The 21,389-nt window shown below is 44.6% G+C and overlaps 1 protein-coding gene across 2 annotated transcripts; it reads left to right on the forward strand.

Annotated features, from left to right (window-relative positions):
* CBX6 (chromobox 6) lies at positions 1–21,013 on the forward strand. Of its 2 annotated transcripts, none has more exons than XM_077339495.1 (5): positions 1–493; positions 632–675; positions 897–962; positions 1,112–1,178; positions 9,831–21,013. In XM_077339495.1, exons 1-5 carry the CDS (start codon positions 425–427, stop codon positions 10,734–10,736), a joined length of 1,152 nt encoding a protein of 383 aa, XP_077195610.1. In that variant the 5' UTR covers positions 1–424; the 3' UTR covers positions 10,737–21,013. The 2 variants fall into 2 exon arrangements, with proteins under 2 accessions (XP_077195610.1, XP_077195609.1); XM_077339494.1 differs by having other exon boundaries at positions 7–493; positions 9,777–21,013.
* Positions 21,014–21,389: the final 376 nt, after the last annotated feature.

A 21,389-nucleotide genomic window follows, 5' to 3' on the forward strand; every position in this document is an offset into this window, starting at 1 on the left:
AAAAAAAAAAAAACGGAGCGAGGGGGGGCGACGGAGAGCTCTTGGTGTCGTCACATTCGCCCCCGCCCCTCGCGCGGTCGCCAGGAGGCGAGCGCCAGAGCGATCCGACGGCGCCTCTTTCCTCCTCCCCCCCACCGTGTCCGTGCGCGCGCGCACACGGGCGCACCTCCCTCCACAGATACCCGGGAGCGCGCTCCCACCCCCCCTCTGCGTGCGCGTGCGCGTGAGCCGTTCCAGCTCTCCGGGCCGCTTGTCGCGGGAGCAGCAGCAGCAGCAGCAGCGGCGGAAAAACCGCCCGCCCGCCCGCCCACCCCCGCGCAGGCAGCCCTCAGGAGGAAGGGGGGGGGGAGACGAAGGAGCGGCGGGCGGGATTATTATGGGCTGTGGGTGCCGCCGCGGCTGCTGCTGCTGAGGCTGAGCAAAGATGGAGCTGTCTGCAGTGGGCGAGCGAGTCTTCGCGGCGGAATCCATCATCAAGCGGCGGATCCGAAAGGTGAGCGGAGGGCCCGGTCTTGGCTCGCCTCGCCTGCCTCGCGGGTTGCTGCCGTTGCCTCCCTCTAACCGCTTCCCCCTTTGCCCCCCTCTCTCTTCCCCCCCCCACCCCTCCCGCTCGACTCCCCATGTTTTTCAGGGTCGCATCGAGTACCTGGTGAAATGGAAAGGCTGGGCTATCAAGTGAGTTCTCCCGGCGGCCGCCTCTCTGCCCCTGCCCCGTTCCCGCCTCCCGGGCCCGGCTGGGCGTCCCTTCTTTGGGTGCACGGACAAGCCATGCCTGCAGGGGGGCTTTCTGGCCCTCCCCCTCCCCCCCCACTCCTCCGCCTCAAGAGAGAGTCGTGTCTTTCTCGTCCTTTTTGGCTTGCGTCTGCCTGTAACTGTGTGCCTCTGCATCTTGGCAGGTACAGTACTTGGGAGCCTGAGGAGAACATCCTTGATGCCCGTCTTATTGCAGCTTTTGAGCAAAAGTGAGTTTAAGCAGATCACTGGGAAACAAAGGGGAGGGATAGGCAAGAGTTGATGCAAGTTTACATGCCAGGACTGAAATGCTTGTTTAACAACTAAATTCTGGTAACTCTCTCTAACAATGGTGTGTTTTCCCCACCTTTCCCCAAAGGGAACGCGAACGTGAGATGTATGGGCCCAAGAAGAGAGGACCCAAGCCTAAAACTTTTCTGCTGAAGGTAACTCTTACTTGAATAGTTTGGCCCACATTGGATCTTTGCGGGTTGTAATAAGTTTAAGTTTCTATAGAAAACAAATGCAAGTAGGGAAAAGGGAGTGGGCAGAAATGAATTCACTTTGCTGCTTAGGGGCATGTGTGGCCAGGAATACTGTAAATTAGGAAGGAGGTGTGTCCTCTAATGATGCTACCCTTTGTAAGAGTAGTCTGAAGGTGCTCTGCATAGATTTATAATGTTAATTTCCTTTTTGGTCTCCTTCATTATGGTTAAAAGCAACATTAATTCAAGCTAACACAGTGTGCTCTATTTCTGAACACTGTTGTAGTTCCAGCAATGATTACTCTAGGAGAAACAGCTATGTGTCTTTGCAAGCTATTCTTAATTTACTGCAGCACTTAACAAAAGCAAGCTAGCATTAACGATTAACTACTATAATCATGATATAAACTCCTTTGATCACCATTTGAATCCTGCATCTGGAAAAGTAGCTTAATTTATTGTATTTCTTGACTGTTGTGAACTGCCCCGAGATGACTGGGCTGACAGGGGCAGGTTATAAATTTAATAACAAATACATAATTTTGGATTGACAGTTACCATTACGTTCCACTTAGATACAAATTGTCAGAATTCTTCATGAAGGATTATTCTTATGACTGTCAAATTTTTTAAAAGTTGTATGAATTGATTTTGGGTGGCTCTAAAAACAGATCAGAACTTTGCTATCCTTCAGTAGGCCTTATTTGAAACCCTTGTTAGCCAGTAGCTGTGCAGAGCTATGAAGATAGGCTGTGCCAGCTAATAATACTCAGAGTGTTGAATGGTATAAATTCAGGTTTGAATTGTCTGGAGTTTCCTGATACTAATTGTGATCTTACCTACTTCCTCCAAAATGAAAAATATTAACTAGGCAAACCAAAGACTACTGAGATGACAACTTGGATCTCTAACCCTGGTCTTATTTTTGTTGGCAAAAGTATTAAAGTTTGTATGTAAATCCTTTCCTAATCTTGCTAAGCTGTTAGTTGCTATATGAGAGATGTGTTTTCGGTTCCTTTAACACCGGAATCTCTTACTGATCTGAATTTCAGAAGCATGGGCAGAAATATGACCCTCTCAGGGTTTGCAGAGCTGGCATTTAATCAGGATTTTTGTCAGTTTGGAAAGGAAGATCCATCATGGGAAGGAGAGTCTTAACCACAGATTTAAAGCAGCTCTTTGCAGTTTTTCAGGACTGAAAAAATCCTGTTTGCTTGAGTTCCTAATAACTTGGAATTATTCAGACTCTCATCTTAGTGAAGGGTTTAATATATTCAGGATTTGCAAAGATGTCCGTCTTACATGTAGTTTTTAAGGAAATGGTCTGATGATAAATTGATTTGATACTCAAATTAGCTTAGTATTTTTAAACAGTTGAATTGTTGCTAGTGATGCAGAAAATCATGGCCATTGGTATAATATCAAAATGGGGATCACCATCTTATAGATTCTTATAGGCTACTTAGTTCTCTGCACAGTGTCTTTGGGACCTGAATTGTAGGTTGTTGCATTTGAAGCCAGGCTCTGTAAGAGTTGTTCAATACTAAGAACTCTGATGGAGGACATGTATTCAGCTGTACTATCGCACACTCGGCACTGAAAGTAAGAGAAGTATAACTTTGAAGTATGGTAGATCTTTTTCTTATAACTTGAGAACATGTCACCTTTCCTTACAAGTGAAACTAGGCAGAGTTTACTGTCCCTCAATTCAAGTTTGGTAAACCTCTATGGGCCATATGAAAATGCTTTGGGTGATAGATCCTGCCCATGAATTGGACGTCCCTCCATTATGAAACTAAGAAAGTTCCTTTGCTGTGTGGTTAGAAAATAATATCCAGTGAACAATTAGTAGTAGACTGACCATAGAGATCATAGAAGTCATGTGAAGCTTGCATTAGCTGTCATCTTCTCCAGATTCTTGTCTGTAGCAGGGTCCATAAAGAAATGTGCTTGTCTGGCCTATGGTTATGGTGGAAGACCAAACCCAAAGCCATTTCTGAAAGTGACAGCTTGGGTATTTTTCACCCAGCCTTTGTGATAGCAGCTAGGACTTTTCGTACCATCCTCAGGTTGGCTCATCCACCATTACTCTGGGCAGTAATGGCAACACATTTGTTTGTATCCTGTACCTGGCCAATCTAGTCTGCCCTTCTAAAATACTGTTAGGTATACTAGCACAACCATTTTACTTTTATTCCTTTGTCTTCTGTTTAGGCACAAAATCAGAGGCTATTTTGGTATGCTTTAATATCATGTTTTAGCTCTTGGTTTGTCTATGCCTCTTCACTCTATGCAACAAGAGTCTTTGAGAGACAAAGAATGTGACTGTAGGTTCACCATGTAAATAATGTGTAAATAATAAATGCAAAAGCAGGTGGATGTGAACTAGGAAGTGTTAATCAAGAGATCAGCAGCAAGCTAAGTTTTCTGCACTCACTAGGGAATTTCCCTTTTGCAGCTTGCAAGATCTAGCTTGTAGTGTGTAAAGGAAGAGGGGGAAGGGCTGCATGCCTTGACAAGTGAAGCTTTCCCCCTTCATTTAAAATCGGCTTTGCTTTTCCTATCTTATAATACCTTAACTGAAATTATACTTGCATTCCCTCTCTGGGGCATTTCTTTGTTCTCAAGCAAGAGAAATCATTTAGAAGTGAGGCAGCCCATCTGTGGTAGGTACGGGATGATAGAAACCCAAAATGGAGTACACTAAATTCAGGGGAAGCCATGTGGGCCCACTGTGTCGATATATTATTGTTATTAATAATAATAATTTCAATTTTATGTTGCCCTTCTCTATGGTGGCTCAAGCCAGTTTACAGGTTTGAAATACACACTTACAGGTAATATAAATAGTATAAAAGTTACAATAACATTACAGTTACAATTGTTTGAAATAAATGGTGCCCTCTTCTATTTCTAGGGGAATGGCAATGTAGATGCAAATGGGTGAGGAGGCCAGTAGATGTTAACTGTAGTCCTCAGCCTCAACCACAGGACAGCTCTGTCTTGCAAGCCCCGCAGAACACTTTAAAGGCTTTGATCTCATGAGGCAGAGTGTTCCGCCAGGGCCAAATAGATCTATTACTTAGAGCAGAGGTAGTCAAACTGCGGCCTTCCAGATGTCGGACTACAATTCCCATGAGCCCCTGCCAGCGTTTGCCCCCAGGGAATTGTAGTCCATGGACATCTGGAGGGCCACAGTTTGACTACCCCTGACTTAGAGAGTGCCAGGCTGGGATCTGCCTGATCTAGATTTGAAGCCCCACTCTACCACAGATGATTGTTGGGTGACCCTGGGCCACTCACTACCTCCCCGCCTCTTGGGGTTGCTCTGATAAAGTGGAAGAGGGCAGACCAAAAATGTAAGCCATTTTGAGTTTCCACTAAGGAAAAAAAATTGAAGTATGGATAATAATTGTTAAAAAATTATTCAAATGCTCAGGGCGGATAACATCAATAAAACAAACACACAATTTAAAACTTTAAAACAATTGACCTACACAGTCAGCCCCTCTAAAATACCCAGACAAGGGAGTTCTCTAGGAGGAAGCCAGTCTTGTAATTCCTCCTTCTAGCAGTGAGGCCAGCTGTTTGATGCATGTTTATTGTGGGCCTCGGCTATAAATCTCGTGGAGTAGCTCCGTCTTGCAGGCCCTGCAGAAACTGATTAAGGTCCCGCAGGGCCCTGATCTCCCTTGAGAGCTTGTTCTACCAAACAGGGGCCAGGATCAAAAAGGCCCTGGTCGAGGCTAGTTTCACCTCTCTCAGGCTGGGGATCCTGAGCTGATCCTGAGCTGAGGATTGTAACACCCTTGGGGAATTATAAGGAAAAAAGCAGTCCTGCAGGTATACCAATCCGAGACTGTTTAGGGCTTTAAAGGTTAATACCAGCACCTTGAACCTGATTCGGTCTCTAATCTGGAGCCAATGCAGATGAGTATGCACCAGTGTTATATTTGCTTTCCACTTAATCCCCATCAAGATTCGTGCAATTGCATTTTGAACCAGTGGAGTTTCCAGAGCAGTCTCAAGGGCACCCCTGCATAGAGTGATAGAGTGAGTTGCAGAAGTCTAGTCTAGAGTTGGCCGTCACATGGATCACTCTGGCTAGGTCAGGCTCTGAGAGATAGGGTGCAAGCTGCCTCATCTGGCATAGATGGAAAAATGCTAAGTATAAGTAATATATGTAAATATTCTTTCCATCTGTATTACCAAGTTCCATTTCTAAATTCTCTTACATACTGCTTAGGAATAATAGAGACAATGTATTACTTGCAAAACATGCTAGACATTTAGATTTGTACCAATATATCTCCTTGGAAAACAGATTTGGTTCTTGTGAAAAGGGGGCAGGCTGGCCAGGGAGATGACTGACGATCATCCACTGCCCTGCATGGTTAAGGGCTGACTTCAGCTGGGGCTGCTTGTCAGAGAAAATTAAACAATTCTCATGGCACAAAGTAAGCAGGTGGAGAAAGAGATGGAACATCAGTTGTGGAATCTAAAGCAGAACGCATCCTTGATTATCACTGATGTCCCAGTCAGCTTCTACTTAGCAGTTTATTTTCTGAATTACTAGTAAAGCTTCACTATTAATGTGTGTTTGGTGTGTGAAGGAGAGGGGTGAGTGATAAAAGCTACTAATGAAACTCTGGCTTGTACAGCATGTGATTGGATGGTGGTGGTGGTTTCTTGTTCAGCATATAGATAGATAGATAGAGAGAGAGAGAGAGAGAGAGAGAGAGAGAGAGAGAGAGAGTGATAGAGAGTGTGATAGAGAGTGTGATAGAGAGTGTGATAGAGTGATAGAGTCTCATATATATATGAGACACAAGCTCCTGTGCTGAAGTGACAGTTGTAGGATGAATAATCAGTGGCCTATAAAACCACAGCACAGAGTGGTTTTCCTCTAACCCACAAAGATAAAAGTGGAGCTTTGCGTCTAGTGAAATGTGTGAAATTCACAGAGAAAACAATGAAGCAAACCAAAGTTTCCATGGGGGGTCTTTTTAAATCTTTTTAGGAGCTAAGACTTGCAAGCTATTTGCTGCAATAGGAGATAAATGAGTCTTCAATGGCTATGGTTATGTTTCTTTTGAGCTGAGCTTTAAAAAATAAACCAAACAAGCAGCATAAAAAACAAACAAGTACTCGGGCTTCGGCCACTGAAGTTGTAGTTGCACATGTTTATAGCATATTGTTTAACATTTGTGTAATTTATTTCCTGAAATTGGACTTCCTGATCCAATGAGGTTTTGGTATAAAACACAAATGTAGACGAACAGTTTCTTGAACGATTACGCCTGGTCTCTGCTTTTTGTTCCTTTTGTTGGATTGTGGGGCTCCTTATGTAGGATGTTAGTAATATGGGATTGTAACATTAAATACAGGATGAGAGAATAAATAGGATGCAGTAAAAATTATTATTTGGCGTATTTCGGCTTGGATCCTGCTGAAAATCTCCATTGACAGAGGGATTTCAATCAGCCTGGTGTGACTACTGCACCTCCCTCTCTTGCTGTTGCCCAAAATGCCCCTCAAAATGCTGTTCCTGTGGGAGAGGAGACCACAGGAGCATAAAGCAGGAGTCAGAGGCTGGCCACAGGACAGGAGAATTTGTAAACACCCCCCCCTCCCGCTGCTAGCACTTGTGAAAACAATTGGTGGAATCCCACCCATGGAGTTTCATAGAGTGCGGGTGGAATTTCTTCTTAGAATATCATAGAAAATACAGTATAGAAGGGCAGGATTAATAGTGTACTTTTTAAAAAAACTAGCTATTTAAAGTACAGCTGTAGGTTGAGAATTTGATTGTGTTTGCATTTATGGAGAAAGGATGACAAAATAAAATGGGGATCAGAGCATTTTCTTGCAGTTCTTACAGTGGGCACCAGGTGGTGGGAGAAGCACATGGAGTTGAAGTGGACTAAGGAATGCTGGCAGAGGTACTGGTTATTCTGTAGACATCTGAAGGGAAGCTCATGTACAGTCTCTGTCATACTGTAGCTAGTCTGGTCTCCAGTGAATGTATGAGCTAAGGCAGTGTGATTCAGTGTGTAGGAGCTTGCTACTTGTTTCTTTTTATATCTTGAATTACTTCAGAAATGCTCTGAAAGTGTAGATCCAAGCAAGGTTTTTCAGACCAGCATGCCAGGATGGTATGGTGGTTAAAAGTGACAGAGTCTAATCTGGAGAGCTAGGTTTGTTTCTGTGAGGTCACCATAAGTCAACTATGATTTGAATGGCACTTTCTACCACTATACCATGGGCCACCTTCATGACGAAGGCCAAATACATACACTCTCACGGTTGTAGCAAAACTCACTAAGCAAGAGAAGCCTACCGGACTCTTTTCCCTTCCTCTCATAGATCTGATCAAATTTTGGCCACTTCAAGCTGTTTTCCCTCTGGCTTGACATGACAAAAGATGAACTTTCCCCTGATCCTCTCTGCCATGTCCCTCTTCCTCTAGTGCTTTTGCTTCCAGTTTTAGCCTTGGAGTTTTATTTATTTTAAAACATTGCATAGCACTGTATAACAGGATGTAATATGTAACTTGGCCTTCAGCTGCTATCATTCTTGAAGCTCCATTTACTCACCTTAAGCAGATCTTTTATACTTATATGATGTGCCACAGTGAAAAAAATGTATAGGGAGAAAATAGTCAAAGCTAGGCATTTGGTTCCTGTTTCATTTGCTGCTATGGCTCAAAAGTATAGTTTGCTCCTTGGGTTTTTTGTTTTGTTTTGGGGCGTTTTTTGTATTCACTAAGTACTCTATTAGAGCCTCTTGTGGCGCAGAGTGGTAAGACAGCAGACATGCAGTCTGAAAGCTCTGCCCATGAGGCTGGGAGCTCAATCCCAGCAGCTGGCTCATGGTTGACTCAGCCTTCCATCCTTCCGAGGTCGGTAAAATGAGTACCCAGCTTGCTGGGGGGGGGGGTAAACGGTAAGGACTGGGGAAGGCACTGGCAAACCACCCCGTATTGAGTCTGCCATGAAAACGCTAGAGGGCATCACCCCAAGGGTCAGACACGACTCAGTGCTTGCACAGGGGATACCTTTACCTTTACCCTTTAAGTACTCTATTATGTCTTGAGTGTATAGAAACCCAATTGAGTTGTCTTAACAGTTAGGGAGAGGAAAGGTTATGCTTTAAAACATTAGCAGCATTATTCTGAATTCAGTATTGAAAATAAGCAAAAATTACCATGACATGATGTGTCTTGTGTTGAATGAGACCTTTGGTCCATCAGGTGTTCTACCCTTGAGCAACAGTTCCTTCCCAACTCAACTTCTATTGAGAAGAAGGTATCTAAACAACTGCTTATTGAACTTGTCCACTTCTTCTTTTGCACTTGTGTTTGTGTGTATGTACATGCACATACTCATACCTCTGTTACCAAAGTCAAGTCGTACATGCACATACTCATACCTCTGTTACCAAAGTCAAGTCTTTGAGAGTATGAGCTGTTCAGCTTGGAGTATTGAAATAGTCGGTTAGTTTAATGCAAAGATGTTTTCAGATCTTATATACACAGTAGACAGTTTACATTTCCTAGTTGTTGTTCATTTAAGTATTAAATGCCTCAGCGGTAATGGCGGAGTGCATTTCATTAAGTCCCTCTTCACTAATGTTTGTTTGTCTAATCCAAGCTCAATAACTTTCCTAATTGTTGAGAGAAGAATAGCTTGAACCATTTGGATACTATACAATACTATACACTTTTTGCCCATTCCTGTGAAAGGTTCTCCTGAGGAACACTACTTCATAGCATTTCCTTTGAGAAATACACAAGGGGTTCTAACTACATTCACCTCTGGAGAAAAGGAGGTTGAGAGGGGACATGATAGCCCTCTTTAAGTATTTGAAAGGTTGTCACTTGGAGGAGGGCAGGATGCTGTTTCTGCTGGCTGCAGAGGAAAGGACACGCAGTAATGGGTTTAAACTTCAAGTACAACGATATAGGCTAGATATCAGGAAAAAGTTTTTCACAGTCAGAGTAGTTCAGCAGTGGAATAGGCTGCCTAAGGAGGTGGTGAGCGCCCCCTCACTGGAAATCTTCAAGCAAAGGTTGGATACACACTTTTCTTGGATGCTTTAGGATGCTTAGGGTTAATCCTGCGTTGAGCAGGGGGTTGGACTAGATGGCCTGTATGGCCCCTTCCAACTCTATGATTCTATGATTCTATGATTCTAGACTTTAATTTAGATTGTATTGCAGTAAGTTAATATAATGCTCCCAATATTAATTGGCATATACTCATCCCAGGGTTAAGCAACTAGTATACTTTGAGAACGAATCTTTATGTTTTTGCATATTTGAACCACTCCAATGAAATGTTGAAAGCTTGAGCATGTCATTTTAATGCTATATTAAGCTTCAACCAATTTCATTCCTTTAGAGTATGTGACCTGCTAGACTTGAAAGTCTGCACACTTACTAAGCTCAGTTTCTCCCCCCTCCCATTTGTAGCTGTCCAAAGTGTCTGCATCATAATATCTCAGACTATTTGATTCCAAGCTAACATTTCCCCTCTTGCTTTCTCCCACCCACTGCAGGCTCGGGCCCAGGCGGAGGCCCTTCACATTGGGGATGTACATTTTTCTGTCAAGCCCAGCTCTAGCACATCCTCACCCAAGCTCCACTCCAGTGCCGCGGTGCATCGGCTCAAGAAGGACATTCGGCGATGCCACCGTATGTCCCGGCGCCCTTTGCCCCGCCCAGACCCCCAGAATAGTGGGGGGATGGGTGGGGGCAGTGGCATCCGCCCTCCCGTCTCTCCTTTCTCGGAGACCGTCCGCATTATCAACCGAAAGGTGAAGCCTCGCGAGCCGAAGCGGAGCCGCATCATACTCAACCTGAAAGTTATCGATAAGGGCGGGAAAGCTGCAAGTGGGGGAGGAGGCCTGGCTCGGCCCAAGATCCCGTCACGCAACCGCGTCATTGGCAAGAGCAAGAAGTTCAGCGAAAGCATGCTTCGCAACCAGATCCGCCACATGAAATTTGGAAGCTTCCCTCTGTACAGCAAGCCGTCGGCACCAGCCCCATCTCTGGAGGGGAAGACGGAGGCCGGAAGCTCCCAGGGTGCCTCCTGTGGGCTCATGGGTTCCACCGCTTATGATGCCCGCAGCTCCAGCTCCTCTGACTGCCCCTCACCAGCTCCGCACTCCTCTTCTGATCCAGACGATTCCCCACCAAAGCTGCTTCCTGAGACACTGAGCCCCGCCATTCCCGACTGGCGCGAATCAGAGGTCCTTGATCTGTCAATTCCGCCTGAGTCGGCATCCATCAGCAAGCGGTCTCCTTCCGGAGGGGGTCACATGCCTTCATCTCCCTCCTCTTCTGATCCAGAGCAGGAGGCTGGTGATTGGCGCCCTGAAATGTCCCCTTGCTCTAACGTGGTGGTCACGGATGTCACCAGCAACCTCCTGACGGTCACCATCAAGGAGTTCTGCAATGCTGAGGATTTCGAGAAGGTGGCTGCTGCTGGAGGAGGAGGAGGTGGCAGCAGCAAGTGAGAGGCTGCATTCCTCTTGCAGAGGGTTGGGGGGAATGGGACAGGGAGGCTCGGCTGCAAAGTCATGCATGGTGTGAATGCCTATTTTCTCCTCTCCTCCTTCTCGTCCATTCTTTCTCTTCTTTGCTTGGAACTTGAGATGGCAGTGGAGGAACTGGAATGGATATGTTTGAAGTTCCGTAATGGCACAGCTGCTAGAGGTTATGATGGGACAGTACAGTTTTCCTTTCCATCTTAAAGGGTTACATCACACTGAAATGGAACTTGGAAAACAGGAGGAAAACAGTTTTTGCACCCAGTTGAATGGAACAAGAGAGAAATCCTTCAGCCAAACACACAAACTGGCTCTGCAGTCCCTGTTTTCCTGCTTTCTCTCATATCTGTAACTTTGGTAGCATCTCATTGGCTGAACTGTGGCGGGAGAAGGGGGCTTGCCAGGAAGGGGAGGTGAGAAAGTAGGTTGTTGTGGTTGGGCAGGGGTGGCTACAGAGCTGCTATGGATGTGCGTGTCCTTACTGTGGGTGTGCCAATAGGCTCTTCCACCTTGCATATTTAGAGGTGCTAACTTGGTAATTGTGGTGGCACTTTGATAAGAACCTGGGCATTCTCCGCCTCTTACATCACTCCGTAGATCCTGGTTCTGGGACATCATGCATGCTATTATTTGTCAAACCAGAGTTTCTTCAGCCTTATTGGGCTATGAGTCTTGACCTGGTTCTTCTTCTACCGTTCCTTCTGCCTCCTTGCTCTGTGGCATGTGGGTCCCCTTCTTGAAACTTGCTAATGAAGAAAAGCTGCTTTATGTGGGAGAGAAGGATGTGTCCTGCAGTGTTGCTGCCCCAGTAAGATGAGATCTATTTTTACTTTGCATTGGCTTAATTCCATTGTCCTTGCAGTGGGCTGGGCAAAAAGGGAGATCTGTTTGTTTCTGTCTTTCTCACCTACATCTCTCTGCGGGAGTGTTAAAAGTTATTCACATCTGCAGTTCCCAGGATCTCAAATGCCTCTACAATTGCCAACCAAAGGTGCTAAGAACCTGTTGTAAAATCTTGCTGTATCTCTTGGATCTTGAGCGTGTGGTGCGTGCATGTGTGTGTGTATGCAGTGTATGCTAGCCTCTCCCTCCCATCTTCCTCTCCATGACACCTTGCTTTTCATGTATCCACTCTAATGGAAGTTTAACACCCTGTCTGGAAAGCAGGTATCTCCCTATCATCATTCATAAGGTGTTAATAAATATAAACTCATATATTACTGTCCAAGATTCCCTGCAGAAGTAAAATTATTTCTGCAAACATTTAATTCATGGTCTAGCTGTCATTTTACAATGTTCCAGTCTTGTTGGAACTCTCCCGTCCCATGTGCTTCTGTGCCGTTAATGGTGTGTATTTGTGTGTGGGTGTGGGTGTGTACACGCTATTGCCTGTTTTGCTGTTTGTAAGCTTTGCTACACTGTGGGCAGAAGTTGCGTTTATATGTGAGTGTGAGTGTGTTTGTGTGTGTGAGAGAGAGAAGAATAACTCTTAAGGGCTTGTCTGCATGTTATGCTGTTCATGAGACTAAATTCATTTTCCATGTTTCTCTATCCCATATTCACGTTTCAACTTTCTTCCTTTCAAGGGCTTGCTTAATGTGTGGTGCTTTACCTTAATTTTATTTTATTTTCACATTGAATTATTTATCAATACCGTGTAAAAGCTGGTGTTTCAGAATGTTGTGGCTTCTGCTTTTTGATCTGTTGAGAGACACATTTAAAGGGGGAAAGGGGACAGTAACAATTCATTGTCTTGCATCGTGAGGACATCCCCTGCCCTTCAGAAAGCTGCTCCACCTTTTCTCTTTGACTCTGCAAAGTTTCACTGGATAATATCCATGCTTTAAAAGAAGCTAGAACTTTGCTAAGAACATGATTTGGGGGTGACACGGTGAAATCATATCTATTATTTTAAACGTGAGTGTCTATACGTGGAGATGCCTGCCAGAAGCAAAATGTGTAATGTTACAAATTGGAGTGTCTGTGACAGCTTGTGTGTAGTCAGTACCCAAGACGTATGATTCAAGATGTCGTTATTCTTTTGCCCTACCGTGCAACACTTTGTGTCTTCTAAGTTTTTCAGAACCAGTAAAATCTATAGGACGTGCAGGGTTAATTGCCTACACACTTTTGTTAATTTACAAGTCCGAGGCTCTCTGTAATTCCACAAGTGCATGAATTGGAATAGCTGCTTGTTGTTTTTCCTAGATTCAGTGAGACGGGCTGTATCATTGCTTTGCCTCAAAGTTGGGAGGCTTTTTCATGGGAGTTTATTTTAACGGCTGTAGCTTCAAAGGTGGGTGGGCTTGGGCTGGGACGAGGGTAGAGATGTATAATGAGGGAATGAGCAGGGAGACTTGTATTAAAGAGAATACTTTAAAAGAGAAAAATAGAGGAATTATTTTATGAAGCTGCAAGAGAAGAACTATTATACTGGGTGTGTGCATACTAGTCAACCGTATTAAGATTGTTCAGTATGTTTGGCTCTTTATTTTGTTTTGAAGTTTGACTGATGTTTGGAGAAGTAGATGGGCAATATAAAAGGGAATGTTAATAGGAAACTCTTCCAGTATTTTAGCACATGTCCTCTTGGCAGATTCTCTCCCCCCCCCCCCCTCCCTCGCCTTTCACTTGGAAACGCTTGTCACTTCGGTTCTGAGTTTCTACAGAGCTGGACTTTTACCTTCTTTTGAGAAGATATACTAGACTTCAGTCCTTCAGAAATATAAGGCACCTCCAAGATCAGGCTCTGAGTTTTTCTTTTGCTTTTCTCCTTTTATTGTTGGGAGAAGGATGGGGCAAAGTAGGCACAAGCAGAAAACCAGTGCTAGAAACAGCATGGGCAGAAAGGAGGACTGTTGCCTTGGGCATGATAAGAACAGCTTCCCGTTTTGCCTTTGTTACTTGCTTTAACAGAGGTGTGCAGGGGAATGCAATAAATATATGCCCAGGCGGTGCAGCTGGGTGCTCACTGTGTGTCTTCAGATGTGCTGCTCTTCTCTTTTCCAGATGGGTAGCTCTTCCAGCGCCTCAAGGAAATTGCACTTGCTGCCGCCAGAGTTTGGTGCAACACTTTCTGATCAGATGCTAGCATTACTGACCCTTCCAGCCTTTGTGTCACTTGCAACTGTCATGTGCTAATTCAGCCATGCCTGGCACTTTCAGATGCTTATTTGAAAGCACCCTGAAAGGTTTTCCCCAAGGAAGAGAAAAGCCAATAGCAATTTTTTTGCATTATGCAGCTTTGGTATATTGATATTGTGGAGTCAGCTCAAAGAAGTTGAATTCCAGTGTTAGCAGTTTTATACCTGTAGCAGACTGGCTACATGGAAATACACAGGCAAAGGTTTTGGGCTGGAGTGAGTATAGTCCACAAAGATGTAGGATAATTTGAATTTGTAGAGCTCCAGGAGTTGCTCTGATACAAAGGCAAGCCTGCTATTCTGGCTGTATCTTTGTTCAGTTCTTTGATATTAACAGGCTAACCCCCCGCCCCTTTAACTTTCCCTTACAGGTTCTTCACTGCCAAGATGGACAGTACCATCAAGACAGTCCACTTGCTTCCCAGAGGCTTGAATGTTCTCCCCTGAAATGGAATTGTTTCCCTTGAGAAGGGAAGGTTCGATGTGTGCAACCTGTGGAATGCACAGATGGTTTTTCAGGGCGACAAAAGTCTCACATACTTTTTTGCACCCCTGTTTGGCACGCAGTCTCTAAGAGTCCAATGGAGCTGCTCGTTCCTGGTCCCCTACACAAGCTAGCCACTAGAGGGTGACAAACAATTACTGTGACTATGTGATTTGGGTTCTGACCAATCGCCTAGCCTTTTTGTGGAGTTATTTCTTCACAGTAACAGGATAAGGTACAGCTTGTGCACTCTTTACCCCAAAGGTGGCATGTAAAATAGGAGAACCAGGGGAGAATATTCTTTGTGACTGTGCCGTGTGTGTTGTGCTTTTTGTTCTTAGAGGAGTGTTTGATGGAAGGGGGTGGGTGGGAAGGGAGAGGAAAAAAAAAGAAAAGACTAGTTTTACAAAGTAAGAGGTTTTTTTTAAAAAAGGTAATGAGATTTTTACTGATGGAGGATAGAGAATTTAAAAATATAAATGCAGTGATTGCACAAACTGTAGTGATTTTAGCTGGTCCTTAAAAGAAGAAAAGTATTTTTAGTATTTGTGTGTGGTAGGGAGAGTGGTGTTCAGATCATTTAAAATGGGTGAAGGAAGAGCAAAGAAGAGCAGCAGTTACTGATCTAAGAAGGTAAATTCAGTCTCTTAGGGGAAACATATTTTCTCTTCTCTCTTCTCCCATTAATATTGGAGTGAGCCACCTTCCTTCAATTATAGGATGGAGCCAGAGTTGAGCCTCTTTCTGACAAAGCTGTTTGTTTATGGAATACAGAATATTCTGGCTTTAACAGGAAGTTCCAATTGGGGACCAAGGTTAATTGCGGAGATCAGACCTACTAGACTGAATGGGACATTGTGACTTAGGGTATTTGAGCACCAGTTGAGTATCCTTGACATGTATGGAGCAACCCTGCAAGCCCACCCCAAGAAGCTGACAAGTGTTGCCTTTTTCAGTTTCAGTGCACATCAGGGTTGGCATTCATGAAATACAAAAACACCAAATTCATTCTGTGTCCTTCCAGTCTGTTTGACCCAGAAGCTTTTGCAGTACACCGAGCCATCCTTGAAAACAGCCAATACAGAAGTAACGTAGGCAACTTCAGCTGCTTTCATTCTGGTGCATGAAAGAAGATTAAAAAAGAAAGTGAAAAGACTGAGGGAAGCCATGCAGACCAGGTGTGTGATTAAGGTTTTAGAGGAAGGGGTACTGTGACAGGGAAGAGCTCATGGAAAACAGGGTGATGAATCTTCTTACCACAGTGTGGCAGTTGCTCATAAAGCTGTCTGTGTAGTGATGATTAATTACAGGATGGGCTGACATTCTCCCTCCTGGTCCACACAAGGCGTGCACAAATACTAGTGTGCTCAGTTAGAAGTAGATATGGGAGAAAGCTCACCCATTCCCTGGCAGTGGCCTGGATTGTCTTGGTAATTGTGACATTCTCCTTTGAGAACTCTGGTTGTGAACGCCTTGTACACCTACATCCATGGGATCAGCTGAGGTCCTAAACCAAGATGCTTGTTTCCACAGGAGAGTGCCAATGCCAGACCTTTGGAAGGTGACACATCTGCACTTGATCTGCATCGGCTTTTTTGGACAACAGAGAAAGGTGATGGTGCTTGCAGGAGGCACCCTGGCACATGGGGAGTGAAGCACACAGCAAATGTATTTCTAGTGGAGCCAGGTTTTGTGTTCTGCTACACTGAGCAATGTTAAGTATTTGTGGGAGTAGGTTTCAGGCTTTCGTGCATGCAGAATAGCATATTTGCTTTCGTGCTCTTCTTTTGGTGGTGGTGGAAACTGCTGTCAAGTCACAGCTGACTTACCGCTACCCTATAGGTTTCTCAAAGCAAGAGGCATTCAGAGATAGTTTACCATTGCCTTCCTCCAGGTTATGGTCCTTTGAGGTCCTCCATCCAAATACTAGCCAGAATTGAGCCTGCTTAGCCTCCCAGATCAGGCTAGACTGAGCTAGCCAGATCAGGGTCTTCACTTCCCGTAGCCCATGGGAAGGCAAAGTTGATAAGGAAGCTTGACATCTCTATAATGAGTAAAAAGCATTAATTTCTAAGGATACTTAATTTCCCCCATAAACATGTCCTGCCCTTGTGCAGTGAATGGGGGCCTCGCTGTTCATTCTTGGGGGAAGTTTGCTTTTGCCACCTCCCCAGTGTAACCGTGATGTCATTCCTCAGGGGGACTTCAGTCCTAGTATTGATAGGCTCTGCCTCTCATGCTTGCAGTGGGCAGTGATGGCGAGATGTGTGAAGAGGCTAGATGTGTGTTTCTGAGTGCCTCGCTGAGATTCAGTGATGCTCCTCCCTGTAGGACCCCTGTGCTTTGCCTGAGGAAGGCTGTGTGTAACTCTGCCTCCATTACAAAATGGGTGCTGCCTGAGCTGAGTCTTCCCAGTGAATGAGGCCCCACTAAGTGTGACCTTCCTTGCTGTCTGCTCTCTGTGTAGACTGCACTCACGTGAGTGAACAATTCCCTCATTGGGCAATGGAGATTTAAAGAGAAAGCCCATGCTGCAGGAGGGAATTTCTCATACTCCAGATATCACCTCCGCTGCTTCTGGTGATGAATCATTCAGGTCTTGGAGCAAATTGGGAAGAGGTCTCAGCAGGTATATTGCTGGAGAGGGAGATACAATGGGCCTGGGATGGATTTCCTGCTGTGTAGTCAAGAGTCCCTCTATGTAAGCTGTCATGTCCCTCTTGCCCCCGAGGCCTTGCACTGTTTCGCCTGGTGCACTCTGTGCTCCAGTATTGCTTGCTGTGCTGCTTTTTTGACTGTCCACTAATTGTGCAAGAGCTGGGAACTTTCTTTTATATTACGTACTGTGTGTATATATCAGTAATCCTCCACTTAACCTGCTTTGCATTAAATCAAGGCCACACGAGCCAGGAGCATGATCCTCATGCTGGGACTACGCATGCCCCAGTGCTGTGATCTGCAAGCCGCTTCACTTCCTTTTGCCTCTCCCATTTCCTTTGTTAAGATGTGGGTGATGTGGAGGGCTTGCAGCTGTTCTCCTGAACAGCTCTTAGTCGCTTTCATTGTTGGTTCTCCATCCTCTCTTAACAAGTCTAAACTTTCCACTCTGGTTTAGGTTCTGAGGACTCATAGCTTAGATTGGAATTTCTCCCCCCCCCCCAGTATAGTTTGCTCTTTAAATGTATCCCATCCTTGAATCCCCAGCCACTTAAATCCTCACTGCGCTTAAGAAGCATACGGTTGCTTATTGACACACCATTGTCAAGGTTACTTGTATATGGTCATTTTAGAGTAGGGCTGGGGAGACCTGGGTTTGAATCCTCACTTAGCCATACAGCTGGCTGGGCATTGTTGGGCCAGTCATTCTGATCCTAAGCCAGCTCACAGGGTTTCTATGAAGGGGGAATTGGAGGAAAGGTAGGCCAGGCGCTCTTTGGTAGCAACACAGGATAAAATACATGCAGACAGCATCCTGTGGTGGGGCAGGGGAGAAATTGGCCACTGGCCTATGTGGTTCCTTTTGCCTCTTCCGAGGAGCAGAATGGATTATCTAAAGTAAGCCACCAGATGTTTTATACAACGTAGGCATGTTGCTGATTTTTTTTTTTGGATTACTGTACTCTGCTGCAGTTTCTTTTTTCTCAAGCACAGAATGCACTTAAGACAGAAGAGTCTTGTGGCATCTTGAAGTCTCAGGTTTGCTTAAGCTTAAGATTTCATGGGATGAAACTCATTTTGTCAGATGCGCAAAATGAACTTTCAGCGGAATATATGCACAGTAGGAGAAAATAAATGTGCAGTGAGGTTAAAAGGCTGTGGTATGTTGTAATTTGACTGTTCACAAAACTCAAAACATATGTAAGATAAACATATCATCATTCACAACAGTTGTAGTTAGTGATATGATTAGGGTATTGTAGTAATCACCGCCTCTTGCATTTCATGGCCTTTAAGCTTCCACTGCCCAGCATTTTTACTTTTTACTTGCTTTGTATTCTGCTGACTGAGAGTATTTTAGAATAGGTTCTAGTAGACCATGGTCTTATGCCTTAATAAATCTTAAGATTAACAAGGACTGTATTTTGCTGCAAAAGACTAACACTACTGTCCCACTGAAATCTGTAAGAATACATCCAGAAATTAAGACTTGATGCTTTTTAGGAAAAAGGAACTTGGTTTCAGAGCTATTTCCGTATACAAGATAACTCGACAGTGGTAAGGCCAGTGGTCCCTTGAAGTTTATTCTCTGGCTCCATTGGTGGCTGTTGCATAAATAATAGGTTAGAATCTGGGTGACTGTAGTATTCCTAATAGCTTACACTGTGACCTAATGGTCAGCTTTCCTGACTTTAACAAGCAAAGGTCACCTGGGGCTTAAATTGATCCCTCTGCTTTTACGAGATCTTGGGACTACAAGGTTGCTTTTTCTATTCTTCAGGCTGAGAGGGAGAGGAGAAATGTTTTTTTTTCCTTGGCCTTATCTTTTCCCTTCTCTATACCAACACATGAAGCCCCACAGGGCTCCCAGCAGTTATTTTAAGGAGGAAGAAACATGTCTATGAGGGGCTTTGCATCCTGCCAGATGAATACATTTAATGACATCTTCAGCGTTAGAGTGATACAGGTCTGATCTGAGCAAGCATCCTGTTTTCTATTTGTGAAGGTTGTCTTTCTCCTTCACTTTTTCCTTCGCATTCAGCTACCCTAGACAAAAGAGGGATGTAGAATTCTGTGAAGGGAAGAGGCTGTTGTGTGGTACCAAATGAGTAGGGTGAAGAAATCTGGGAGAATGATGGGGGGCGGGGGGGGGCTTTCTTTTGCATCAAGCAGTAAGAATACTTTGTAGATGAAAATATCTCCAGATTCATTTAAGTATTTTCTCTGGTTGGGTTCAGTCAGATCCTGATTCCAAAGTACTGAAATCCCACCCCTGTTTTGCATAGCACTTAAAAATATAAGCACATGCTTTAAAATTTAGCACTCTTGTACTGGGGCCTTGGGCATGAACTGCTTTGCCATTGTAAACAAGCTTTTTCTGTCCCTTCTGTTATTAACCCTAGCCATGGCCAGTGTTAGCTCCAGCCCCTTAGAAAACAAACCATTCCATGTTGTATTTACAGGCATAAGAATAGCCTGTAGGAACTTTCCTGTATCATTAAAGAGCATAGTGGGAAGTCTCTAGAAGTAAGGGGGATACTGCTGAGATTCGCAAGTCTTTTGGTAGCCATGTTTTTAAGCTCTTGTTGGTATCATGACCCGGCAATAGCATTGGGAAGCTTTCCAGGGTTGGTCAGGCATAGGAAACAGCCCTCAGTTTTGTAACGGGGGAGGGGGGGGTTCTACTGAGACAAGCATAGATGGTCTTCTCTGTGGAGGATTGAAAAGTGGCTAACCTTCCTGTAGGCCTCACACGAAAGCCAGGGGTTGGCTGCCCTGTGGTGTCCCTAGGCCTTGATCCATAGTAGGGCAGGTATCCTTTTTAATCTCTTGTCTATGTAGGGGTTTTGATTCTGCAGGGAATTTTCACTCTTAAGACCTGAAATGCAAAGAACAGGAGAAGCCAGTGCAGATGGTGGGGTGGGGGTGGGGAGGTGTCAAGATACGCAGATATTTTCGGAAAAGAACGCTACAGGGAAAGCGATGACAGAAAGTTGGAAGCTTTTAAGAGCGTCGTCCTTGCTTCGTGATGACTGCTGCCGTCACCCTCAAGCAACTATATAAATATATTGTGAGGGTGAAGTTTCTGGTGCTGCTTATGATTTTTTTGTCCGCAAGTCCTGCAGTTTTATAACCAAAACCACTCGATGCGCTGCGTTCTTCCGGCCCTTCTGTCAGATCTTTTTTAAATCTCTCCCCTTTACAAGAGCAACAGCGAGGAGGTGCCGATTCAAAGCGTGAGCCTCGCTTGCATTCGCCCTCCTTGCTCTTGCCAATGCCAGACCTCAGCTTTGCCAAAACGGATGCTGCTGCCATTTGATAGGTGATCAGTAATCTTGTGACCTGTGTTACAGAGGAGGCCTTTCAAACCTGACCGTGGCACTTGCGTTGGCCTTACATAACCACGAGTACCTGAGTGCTCTTCAGTGCTCGCCTGTGCATTAGCTTTTGCAAAGTTGAGGCCCTGCGCTAAGCTTGTAAAGTAGTGAGCTGCTGTTGCGTTCTCCTCCTCTTGGCATACAGAATAGACTTAAGAAAAACAAATAGCTAAATATATATCTGGTGATTTTTAAAAATTACTTTGGAGAAATGCATTTAATGAAACAGTTGTGCACGAGTGAAGTATTATTAATTTTTTTTTGTCTTGTAATTCTTCATTTTTAAATATAGTGTTTTGCGTTTGCTTGGTTGCTTTTGAAAATCCAGTCCTCAGCTGGCTAAACTATCTAAATTGAGGTGGGAGGAACGGGAAGCGCAGTGGGGCGGGTGATTGAATCGCCCCTCTGCTGGTTGTTTCCAAAGGAAAAGTGGCTTGCTCCAGGTTTTGCGGGGGTTTGTGCTAATTACTCTCGTATTCTTGTACATTTTGTTTCTTCTGCTGCTCTTGAGTATTGTATCATTGCCAGAAATGGGGTGTTTAAAAAGATGAGCCCCAATAAAAATGTTACATTCCAAAACTACTTGAGTGTGTTGTGTGCATTCTTTTGATATGTAAAAACAAGTGACCAAAGCAGATGTCATTTTCCTTGGAGTAGTTTACACACCACTTTGATTTCATTATTTTTCTGCACGCTTCTCTGAAGAGGCCATTACAAAGCAAGGGGGCTACAGCGTCTACACGTGCTTGGTTCAACCTGGCGTGCTCAGGCAGGGTGCAAATGCACGCATAGCTCATGCGTATGGGCGCATCATTTATGGCAGTGCCAAGCGTTGTTTTCGCTCCCCTCGTGTTTTGAAACCAGGAACCTCCCACCTTTTCCCTTGGCTGTTGTGCTGCCCAGTGCTAAGGAATATCCTAAGAGCTTAATATATTTGAAGTGGAAGATGCAGGCACAG

This window comes from Paroedura picta, chromosome 5, assembly GCF_049243985.1.
Source record: "Paroedura picta isolate Pp20150507F chromosome 5, Ppicta_v3.0, whole genome shotgun sequence".
NCBI classification, from domain to species: domain Eukaryota; kingdom Metazoa; phylum Chordata; class Lepidosauria; order Squamata; family Gekkonidae; genus Paroedura; species Paroedura picta.